General features: G+C 42.9%; 1 protein-coding gene across 1 annotated transcript in view; it reads right to left on the bottom strand.

Moving 5' to 3' along the window:
- TEX15 (testis expressed 15, meiosis and synapsis associated) overlaps positions 1–12,238 on the bottom strand; it is a gene marked incomplete at both ends in the record, with an annotated part of 165,079 nt that overhangs the window by 142,876 nt on the left and 9,965 nt on the right. Inside the window, one exon of the mRNA XM_082248404.1 lies at positions 2,206–2,371. Coding sequence (XP_082104530.1) covers positions 2,206–2,371 — 166 coding nt within the window. The remainder of the gene's footprint in view (positions 1–2,205; positions 2,372–12,238) is intronic.

Below are 12,238 nucleotides of genomic sequence, written 5' to 3'. Positions count from 1 at the left end.
AAGTAAAAAAGTAAAGAGAAAGAAAGAAAGGGAACTTTAAAAACAGATTGCAGAGCTGTGTGCTTTAAAATGCACACCAACGTGTGTGCATCATGCACACAATAATGTACGTGTTTTGCTGTGAAAAGGCCCTTAACAGCTGAGTTCAACCAGGTATCTGAGGAAGCACTTAAGGGATGGACAGAGAACATTTGGTACATTTTTAGGTTGGTAATGGAATTGCAATTTGTTTTTTCAGGTCAGAAGTGACCCAACATACATTGGACACTCGTAAAAATTAAACATGGCAAGTCTTGATGAACCAATTGTTATTAATCAAATGTTCATGCATTTTACCTTTACTATATTGTCAAAAGTATTGGGACGCCTGCCTTTACCCGCACATGAACTTTAACAACATCATAGTCTTAGTCCGTAGGGTTCAATATTGAGTTGGCCCACCCTTTGCAGCTACAACAGTTTCAACTCTTCTGGGAAGGCTGTCCACAAGGTTTTGGAGTGTGTCTATTTGAATTTTTGACTATTCTTCCAGAAGCGCATTTGTGAGGTCAGGCACTGATGTTGGACAAGAAGGCCTGGCTTGCAGTCTCCGTTCTAATTCACCCCATCCCAAACTCCATCCCCAAACACATCCATGTCTTTATGGACCTTGCTGACCTCAACCCGATAGAAAACCTTTGGGATGAGTTAGAGCGGAGACTGCGAGTCAGGCCTTCTCGTCCAACAGCAGTGCCTGACCTCACAAATACGCTTCTGGAAGAATGGTCAAACATTCCCATAGACGCACTCCTAAACCTTGTGGACAGCCTTTCCAGAAGAGTTGAAGCTGGTATAGCTGCAAAGGGTGGGCCAACTCAATATTGAACCCTACGGACTAAGACTGGGAAGCCATTAAAGTTCATGTGCGTGTAAAGGCAGGCGTCTCAATGCTTTTGACAATATAGTGTATATATGATCCTGAGTATACTATACATTGGACAAGTTCAGGGCAATTGACTTCCACATTCCCAAAACAAGAAAGACAACAGTTTTGTTGAGCATTTCTCTCCTAACAGTATACTGCATTGTGCCTAACATAATTGATAAAAACTTTATTCTGCTCTTTGCTACTATAGTCTGCAGCTGTACTCGGCTGATTGATGTAAAAACAAAAAAAAATGACAAAAGCAGAGCCACTAGCATTCGTAACCTCTAAAAAGGGCCTGGGGAGAACACAGAGTCACCTTAGCAGTGCAGCAGATTTTTTTATTCCTGCTGGAGAGATTTAACCTATCCATTGATCCTGGATACCATTTTCAGTACAAAAAATTCTGGGAAATCCAAAATGCTTGAGTCACAGAACAGGAGGGGAGGCCCAATTTTCAAAGGGGAAATCTGCTCTGGTGTCAACTAAGAGGTGACATTCTCTTCTCTTTGACAGAATCTTTACTTCCTGTTGTGTTTCTATGACAGAAAGTAGAGAAAAATCTCTCTGGGGGAGGGGGGGGGGGTGATAGGATCCTAACCATTCCCTATTTTATCCAAGACAAGGAAAACATTTTGGCTTATATACATAAACTAGAAAACAAAGGCAGGGACTTGTTTCCCTGTATCTCCGAACTTTTGACTGGGATGTTAAACACACACACCTAACATCTTGTAATGGGCCATACACACTATAAGATTTTCTGAAGACTTTTTCCTTTAGACTTACCAAAACCATATAATATGAGGTCAAACCTAAACACTTTCAATTTGTATGCAATCTGGCAGGCCCTTGTACTACATAGAAAAGGTAAATCTGAAGGAAATCTAAACACAAACAGGGGAGGGAGGGGGATACTGTCCCCACCGGGAGAAGACAGTGATTATTGCTAGCAGATAGATCAACTTGGTACATTCAGCCTGCCCACACACAGTGGGAATCTCGACCGGTTCAGCAGATTCGAACCATGTATGGCCTGTCAGGCTAGTATTCAATCTTCAACTTGCCATAGGAGGTTGTCAGCTAATAACCAGGTCTAGCATCTATCAAAAATGGCCATGCTTTGATATGCAAATTCAAAGCAACTGAATCTTTAAATCATGCAACTTTAAAATCTAAACTTTTTTTTTCAAAAATAAACAAAAAAAAAAATGATTATAAGATGCATTTTCAGAGTTTCAGAAAGGCTAAAGGTAATTTATAATGTAATATTTCCAGACTACATTTTAAATACTAGGTACCTTTTTTCAGAAAATTTCCGCTCCAAATCATTATTTACGACAAGCTTTATTTCAGAAAATTCCCAGGATGAATTCAGCTCACAGTTCATATTTAGCCTTCCATTATTCAGAATATCAAGGATGTCAGTATATTCCCTCTTTTCAGGGCTACATTGAATGATGCACCCTAAGAGTTGGGTAAGTAGAAAAAAAGAACAGGTTAAATCAACATTTTAAAATCTGTCAAACAGGTTAACAACTACCATTGATGCCACAAATGCTATTGTCCTGAATTTAAGTGGCAGTTCACACATATGCAATGCGGGAACCCTGCAAATCCACTGCGGGTCCCCGCATCGCATTCACCTTGCAGGCAGTTCACACTGCCATATGCGAATCGCTGGGGGTGTCAATACAGAGTTAACAACACCCCCCACATCAGTTCGCATATCACAGTCCCAACTGTCAATTCGAACATGAATCAGATCACATAGGTGTGAACACCCATGCGATCCAATTCTGGTGCGGACCAAAAAAAGAGTCCTTTGCGACTTTGGTCCAAATGCAATGTGAATTCAGCCATACAATCTGTATGGCTGAATTCGCAACGCACAGGCATCACATGTGATTAACAGAGCAGTGCATTGCGAATCACATGCGATGTCTGACATCGCATATGTGTGAACTGGCACTAAAGCTGCATTAAACCCAAAACCAAAAATGTAATTTATTGCAGCTTACCAATCATTATATGTGGTGGATGTATTAGTTTTCTTTTTCTTTTTTTTTCTTTTAGGCTTTTTACTTGGTTTCCGCCTGGCCAGTATTGCACTTCCTGTATTACTGCCCCCACTCTGGATCAAGGAGCACAGGGGCACCATTGACCAGCAGCCTTGTCAGTGTGGAGGGAGGGGAGATTTAGATGTACTAGCAGATTTAGATAGACTAACAAATTAAAGCTAAACTCCAGCACACATTGCAGTTACACAAGCAGTTATAGAAGAATTTTTTTTATTTATTTTGAGATAGAGATTTTACAGCACATACATAAAAAAGCTGTTCATCAGAAACACCCCTGTCACTGGTAAATGGTTTGTCTCAACACTCTAAAGCTACAAATGCAGGATAGCTTGTTCTGTTTAAAAAATGAGATTTTTGACTTACCGTAATATCCATTTTTCTGATGTTCATTGACGGACACATCTCCTGATTCTTCTTAACCATTGGGTTATACTGCCCCCTACAGGAGTAGGACACTAGGCAGAAAAAAGCACACTTTGTAAAAGTGTGCACAGACAACCAGATGGCCGCCTTGCAAACTTGCATCACTGATGTCTGATGACAGACGGCCCAGGAGGCACTAAGCACCCAAGTAGAGTGTGCCTTAACAGGGAAAGGAGGAATCTGACCCCTAATTAAATAGGCCTAAATCACTGTCTGTCTGATCCATCTGGAAATGGTCGTAGCAGAAACGGCAAACCCTTTTCGAGGTCCAATCGTGTGTACAAATAGAGAGTCTGACTTCCTACTTCCTAAAATACTCTGTAGCTGCCAGGTACACCCTGACTGCCCGAACCACATCCAGGGAATGCAGAGCAATTTCCTTAGGATGTTTAGGCCTGGAAAAAAGGGAAGGCAACACAATGGCTTCATTCAAATGGAAATCCGATACAACCTTTGGAAGGAACAACAGACAGGGACGAAGAACCACCTTAGCTCTGTAAACCAACAGGTAAGGTGAATGACAAGACATCACCGCCAGCTCCGACACCCTGCACGCAGAAGTAATAGCCACCAAAAAGGCCACCTTCTGGGACAACGTAAGCAGGGGAACCTCCCAATTATTTTCGAAGGGAGATTCCTGGATAACTGACAATACCAATTTGAGGACCCACGGCGGAAATGGAGACCGCACTGGAGGAACCAAGTGTCAAGCTCCATGGATAAAGGTACCCACCAAGGAAAATGTTGCCACTGGACGTTAAAAGAAAACCACCAAGGCTGAAAGGCTGATGGTACTCAAGGCCAAGCGCTGCACAACCATCCGTTGAAGGAAAGCCAAGATCCGAGCCACGGAAAAGGAGCCAGGGAGAGCCCCAAAAGACTCACACCACGCAACGTATGTCTTCCAAATACAATGGTAGATCTTCCTAGAGGTAGATTTTCTAACCTTTATCAGTGTAGGAATCACTGATTCAGACAAACCTCTATCCTTAAGCTCCTGGCTTTCAACAGGCAAGCCATTAAAAAACAGCGACTGTAAAGCAGGATGGAAGAATGGTCATTGAGACAGCAGATCTGTATTGAGAGGAAGTCTCCAAGGAGCATCGGCGACCAGCCAGACCAGATAGACATACTAAGACTGGCGAGGCCAGTCTGGAGCCACCAGAAAGACCAGAATGCCTTGCTGCCTCGATCCTGCACTGGAGTCTTGGCAGAAGGTAAAGAGGAGGAAAGGCATAAATCAGACGATACTGATGCCAAGGAGCCACTAATACGTCTGCGGCATCGGCCAGAGGATCCCGAGACCAAGCCACAAAACTCTGTACCTTCCATGGAATGTGTACACCAGAGAGGGCTGGAACAATCGTTCTGCCCACCTTAGAATGCCGGCTACTTCCCAACCTGCCAGGATACTTCTTGTGCCCCCATGGTGGTGGTTGACATAAGCCACGGCCGTGGCATTGTCCAATTGAATTTGTACCGGACACCCCTGAAGATTAATTGTCCAATGATCCAGACAAAGTCTGATAGCTTGGAGATCCAGTACATTGATCGGCAGTCTGGACTCTTCCCAAGTCAACACCCCCTGAGCACAAGCTGTGCCGATGAAGCCTCCCCACCCAGACAGGCTGGCATCTGTGGTGACAACTGCCCAGTACAGAGGGAGAACAATTTCTCTGTCGAAATGCCGGAGAACGAAGCCAACTCTAGAGACTGTGGATTTTTGTCCCATTTCACCATAATCTTTTTTTGCAGAGATCTCGTGTGGAACTGTGCAAACGGAACCGCCTCGTAGGTAGACTCCATCAGGCCCAGCACCCGTATGCAAGCCCGGAGGGATGACCGTCTGCTGGACAACAGAAGCCGAATTGCCTCCTGCAATTTCTGGAGTTTTTCCAGAAGAAGCAAAACACTCTGGCTGAGGTCAAATCCACCCAGATATTCCAGTTTTCTGGACGGAACCAGAGCAGACTTCTGAAGGTTCAGAATCCAACTGAACTCCCTCAGAGGTCGCAGAGTAATCCCCAAGGTGTCCATCATAGCAGTCAGAGACTCTGCTCACAGAAAAAGATCGTCCAGGTACCCCAGTACTGCGATCCCCCTCTGACGCAACAATGCTAGCACCGGGGCCAACACTTTGTGAAGACCCAAGGAACAGAGGCAAGACCAAAAGTAAAGGCCACAAACTGATAATGCGAGGAGGAAGCGCTGGTGACAGGCACATATTGGAATGTGAAGGTAGGCGTCCTTGATGTCGATTGAAGCGTGAAAATCCCTCAGATGTAGGAAAGCCACTACTGTGCAAATAGACTCCATCCTGAACTTCTGTACCTGCACAAAGCAGTTTAGCGCCTTGAGGTCCAGAATTGGACGCACCTTGCCTTCCTTCCAGGGAACTGTAAACAGGTATGAGTAAAACCCCTGAAAAGATTCCAAAGCCAGAACTGAACAATCACCCCATTAAGTAACAAGTCTTGCACTGTCTCAAAGTGACCCCGTAAGCGATCTGGGGACAAGTGCAGGTTGGAAGGGAAGAACCTTTCCGGAGGAAAAAAACAAAACTCGATCTTTTAGCTGTCTGAATACCATGTTCTCCTGGGCCAAGCCAGTGGAGGCTTAATTAAAGGGTGCCTTGAGGTCGGCTTGTAAGTTGGAGACATCCTGTAAGGACGTTATTCCACTGCATAGCTTGATGTCATCTGCAAACACTGAAATAGTACTTTTAATCCAAGACCATATATCATTTATAAATAAATTAAAAAGTAAGAGTCCCAAAGGAACCTTGGGGTACAGCACTTTTAACCTTAAATTATTCAGAGTAAGAATCATTAAGCCAGTTTTCTAACCATTTACAAACTGATTTTTCCAAGTCTGCAGACTTTACCTTAAACATTAGCTGTGGGTGGGGAACTGTGCCAAACGCTTTTGCAAAATCTAAGTTTACTATGTCCACAGACAAGGTTTTTTTATTTTTTGCTAAATAAATAAAAAAAGACAAAAAATGTTGAAAAAAGAAAACCTAATTTTTCTTTGTTTCTGTTATAAAACTTTGCAAATAAGTAATTATTCTTAATAAATTTAGCCCAAAATGTATTCTGCTACATTTCTTTGGTAAAAATATGTCCAAATCTTGTATAAAATTTAGTCTGTAGGAAAGGTGCAGAGTCCACAAACTATGTATATACTATCTGAAAATTGATCAGTCCTGGAGTGCTGACGACCTATCTCATTTCTTGAGGCCCAAAAATGTCAGGACATTACAAAAATCCCCCAATTAACTCCTTTTTGGAAAGTAGACAAAGTATTTATTTTTTGTCAAATTTTTGCTTGTTTACATACCGTCATCAGTGCAGTATAGTGTCATCAGCTAACTGGTATGGCGGTCATTAGGGACACTTTTTTTTTTTTTTTAATTACATTTCTTTTTTTTTTCACAATTTTTTAACACACTGTGACCACAGCAATATAATGTTACCATAGTAACATAGTACTACTCTAGGGAAGTGATCATGATTTTTTTTTATATAATATGATAACTTATAGCAGCAAATGTAATTGATTCAGTCTATTTTGTTGCGATTAGCTGTAATTGGTCAAAGCTAATCACATAGTACAGATGGGCTGTGATTGGCCCTGTCGGGACCATGCGATCACATTGACAAATCACAGCTAGCAACACAATTGTACACAATGAATGGCATGAAAGGAAGCCATCCGTTGTTCACAACTATCGTGATGTGCTGTGATTAGTCACATCGGTCACATGGTACCAGCAGCAAGCCGGTACAATGATCAGTTATCGGCTGTGTCCGATAGACCCAGCCAGTGACAGATTGCACCGCAGCACAGCCCCACGAGCAGCACTTTCTGGGAGGATATCATATGACATCCACTCAGAAGGACGAAAGGCCTTCAATCTACTTTAGGCCGGGTGGGAAGGAAGGTGATGCGTCAATGATGCTTTTTTAAAGCTTTAATGAAGCTTGGCAGATGCCCTGCATGTGTGTTGATATCTCATACCTGCTATACCTCCAAAACAAAGTGAAGCTAAAGCTTAATAAAGCCTCTCAAAAGCTGCAGGTGCTGTAAGCGAACATTGTCATATACTTCTATGGGGGCTTTGAAGACACTCTGAAGCACCGTGAAAGCGAAATGGGGTATAATTTTTGAAGCAAAGCAAAGACAATGTGTGAACAGGACTGTAAGGTTACCATTTTATTTAGTGACAGGTGCTTTGATTTGCTTTTAGAGTGTTTTAAAAAAATGTGTCCAATGACACATTTTGACGCAAGTGTAAATCTCAATATCAGTTACATAGTTAGTCAGGTTGAAAAAAGACACAAGTCCATCTGGCTCAACCAATATAAAAAAAATAAAAAACAGTAATGAAAACCCAACCATACAATCCCATATACACAATCCTATACCTGCAGTTGATCCAGAGGTAGGCGAAAAGCATGATCCAATTTGCTACAGCAGGGGAAAAAATTCCTTCCTGATCCCCCTAGAGGCAATCGGATATTCCCTGGATAAACTTTACCTATAAATGTTAGTACTCACTTATATTAACTGGGCACTTAAACCCCCTTCCTTCCCAGACCAATTTTCAGCTTTTAGCGCTGTTGCATTTTGAATGACAATTGCGCGGTCATGCAACAATGTACCTAAACCAAATTTGTGTAATTTTTTCCCCACAAATAGAGCTTTCTTTTGGTGGTATTTGATCACCGCAAGGTTATTTCTTTTTTGGTGCACAAACAAAAAAATGCCAAAAAGTTTGAAAAAAAAAAGTTTTTTTGTTTTATGTTATAACATTTTGTAAATAGATACGTTTTTTCCTGCACTGATGAGGCCGCACTGACAGGCACTGATGGGGTGACACTGATATGCAGCACTGATGGGCACTGATATGCAGCACTGATATGTGGCACTGATATGCAGCATCGGTGGGCACTGATAGGCAGCGCTGATGGGCACTAATAGGCAGCACTGATGGGCACTGATCGGCGGCACTGATTGGCACTGATGGGCGGCACTGATCGGCACTGCTAGGCAGCACTGGTGGGCAATAATGGGCACTGGTGGGCGGCACTGATAGATGGCAATAATGGGCACTGGTGGTAAGCACTGATAGATGGCATTGGTGGGCAGCACTGATAGGGAGGGCGCTACTGGCAGGCTTTTTGAGCCCTGATTGCCATCCCTGGTGGCCATGGTGGGCATCCCTGGTGGTCATGGGTGGGCATCCCTGGTGGATCTAGTGGCACCCCCCCTCCCCCAGGGCTGCACTGGTAATCAATGTTCTGATTACCAGCACAGACCCCCCCTGTGATCAGTGAGTAATTAGAAAAACTCACTTATCCCCTGGCTGCAGCACAGATCGTCTTCTTCTCCTCACTGACAGGATCTGTGTGAGGAGAAGATGAGATCCAACTCGTTGCAACGGCTGTATTTACATTACATGACGGCTGTGATTGGACACAGCCGTCATGTGATCAGGAGGGCCAATCACAGGGCCCTCCTGCCAAAACTTGTTGCTCTGTGTCCGAGGGACACAGGCACATCGAGATCACGCCACTGCGTGTGCCCGCGGTGGCGCAATCTCACTCCTTCTGCAGGACGATCCGGAACGTCCGATCAGAAGGACGAGACTCCCACCTGGCCGTATATGTACAGTGGCCGGGTGGTAGGTGGTTAAGTACACCCAGGAAAGAATCCAGGCCTTTTTTAAAGCAATCTAGTGAGCTAGCCAGAACCACCTCTGGAGGGAGTCTATTCCACATTTTCACAGCTCTTACAGTGAAGAAACCTGTCCATATTTGGAGACAAAATACTGTTTTCCTCTAGACGTAAAGAGTGCCCCCTTGTCCTCTGTGTTGACCTTAAAGTGAACAACTCCACACCAAGTTCACTACATGGACCCCTTATGTATTTATACATGTTGATCATATCCCCCCTTAATCTCCTCTTCTCAAGAGAGAATAAATTCAGTTCCTCTAATCTTTTCTCATAGCTGAGCTCCTCCATGCCTCTTATCAGTTTGGTTGCCCTTCTCTGCACTTTCTCCAGTTCCCCGATATCCTTTTTAAGAACTGGTCTCCAATACTGAACTGCATATTCCAGATGAGGTCTTACTAATGATTTGTACAGTGGCAAAATGATATCTCTCTCTCTCTCTCTGGAGTCCATGCGTCTGTTAATACAAGAAAGGACTTTGCTTGCTTTGTAAACCACAGCTTGGAATTGCATGCTATTATTAAGCTTATGATCTACCAGAACACCCAGTTTCTTCTCCGCTATGGATTCCCCCAGTTATACTCCGCCTAGTATGTATGATGCATGCATATTCTTAGCCCCCAAGTGCATAACTTTACATTTATCAACATTAAACCTCATTTGCCACATAGCTGCCCAATGAAACAGTGCATCAAGGGTCAGCTTGTAAGTTGGAGACATCCTGTAAAGAAGTAATTCCACTGCAAAGCTTGGTGTCATCTGCAAAGACTGAAATGGTAATTTTAATCCCAGATCCTATATCATTTATAAAGATATTAAAAAGTACGGGTCCCAACCAGTGGTGTATTTAGGTTTTGTGCTGCCCTGGGCCTGACTAAGTTTGTGCACCCCCTAATTTAAATATGACCTACCCCTTCCTGTAAAGGCCACACCCCTTTCCGGTTTATGACCCGCTCTGTCATCTGTACACCACAGACCACAACCACAGTCTATCGGTGCCCATCAGCAGAGCCCTATCAGTTCCCATAAGTTCAGCCTCATTAGTGCCCATCAGTGCCGTCTCATTACTGCCCATTAGTGCAGGCTTATCAGTGCAGCATATCAGTGTGGCCTCATCAGTGACCATCAGTACAGCCCCATCAGTGGCCACCAGTGTAGCCTATCAGTACCCATTAGTGCAGCCTATCATACCTGCAGGTAGCAGTGTGACTGCTTTATGGGGGTGCCAGACTGATTTGCCTCCTGGACCCTGCCCCCTGGCCCAATTTGTCCCATAATACTGGCACTAAACTAAAAGTGTAGCGCAAGCCGGCAGGGACCCTTTTCGTGTGGAAGTCGAGAGGAGGCTAGTTTTTTTTCATGTGGTGTGCAGCTTTTTTGCTGCCCCCCTGCAAAGTGCCGCCCTAGGCCTGGGCCTTGTTGGCCTAGGCTAGATACAGCACTGGTCCCAACACCTAACCCTGGGGTACACCACTGATAACCTTAGACCATTCAGAGTAAGAATCATTAACCACTACTCTCTGAATTCTATTATTTAGCCAATTTTCTATCCATTTACAAACTGATCTTTCCAAGCCTGTAGACTTTACCTTACACATTAGCCGTGTGTGGGGAACTGTTTCAAACGCTTTTGAAAAATCCAAGTACACTAAGTCCACAGCCACCCCTCTGTCCAAGGTTTTACTTACCTTAAAAAGAAATCATGTTTGTTTGACAACTTCTGTCTTTCATGAATCCATGCTGTCTGTTGCTTAAAATATTTTTTTCCAGCAAGAACTCATCTATGTGGTCTTTTATTAAACTCTCCAGTATCTTCCAGACTATAGAAGTTAAACTAACAAGTCTATATAGTTACTTGGAAAAGACTTTGATCCCTTTTTAAATATAGGCACCGCATTGGCCCTATGTCAATCCAGTAGTACTATTCCAGTCCTTAACGAGTCCCTAAAAATTAGAAACAAAGGCTTTGAAATTACAGCTCTCAATTCTTTTAGGATGCGTGGGTGGATGCCATCTGGTCCAGGCACTTTATCCACCCTTATTCTGTCTAAATATTTCTGAACCATATCACTTTTGAGCCATTGTGGATCATTTGGGGCTGCGTCAATACCATCCTCATTATGGTCATGAGCTCCCCCATGCTCCTTTGTATACACAGACCTGAAGAAAGAATGCCATAAATTTGCCTTCTCTTTTTTCCCCAGTCACCCACTCGTGATTATTTTGTAAAGGGCCTACATGATCAGACCTAATCTTTTTAATATTAATATATTTGAAGAATTTGTTGGCGTTTGTCCTACTATCTTTTGCAATCTGTCATTCATTTTGAATTTTTGGGTCCTTGATTTCCTTTTTACATGCTCTGTTATATTCTTTGTAACAATTAAACAATGATAGTGTTACTTAAAGTTTATATTTTTTAAAAGCTCTTTTCTTTTTATTTATAACTTTTTAACTTTTAACATAGGTTTTATTTTTAGCCTTTTAAACTTATTACCCATGGGAATATACTTTGCGGTGAGTTTGCATAAAGTCTTTTTGAAAATTTCCCATTTCTGTTCTGTGCTCAACTATGCCAACATTCCCTTCCAGTCTAAATCCTGGAGAGCAGCCCTCATCCTTGGAAAATTTCCTCTCTTTAGGTTGTATTTTTTTCTATTTCCTGTATGCGTTTTTTGCTTACAGCTAACATTAAATGAAATCATATTATGGTCACTGCTACTCAGATGTTCCTTTATATGAATATTATTAATAAGCTCTGCATTACCAGCTCCAACAGAGCATCACTTCTAGTGGGGGCCTCAATAAACTGCACCATAAAATTGTCTTGTAATAGGTTTATACATTTTTGCCCTTTGACTGTTCCAGCAGTGTCATTACTCCAGTCAATGTCTGGGTAGTTAAAATCCCCCATTATTAACACTGTCCCAGCCCTTGCAGCCCTTTCTATCTGTGCCAGGAGCTGAGTCTCCACCTCCTCATTAATACTGGGAGGTCTATAACAAACTCCAATGATATTCTTTGTATTACGCACACCCATGTACATTTCAACCCATACTGTTTCAGACTCAGCACACTCTCCATCAACTAAGTC

Source organism: Pelophylax lessonae, assembly GCF_965119305.1.
Source record: "Pelophylax lessonae genome assembly, chromosome: 1".
NCBI classification, from domain to species: domain Eukaryota; kingdom Metazoa; phylum Chordata; class Amphibia; order Anura; family Ranidae; genus Pelophylax; species Pelophylax lessonae.
Note: the sequence above shows the minus strand (reverse complement) of the source record. Positions and strands in the feature narration are given on the sequence as shown.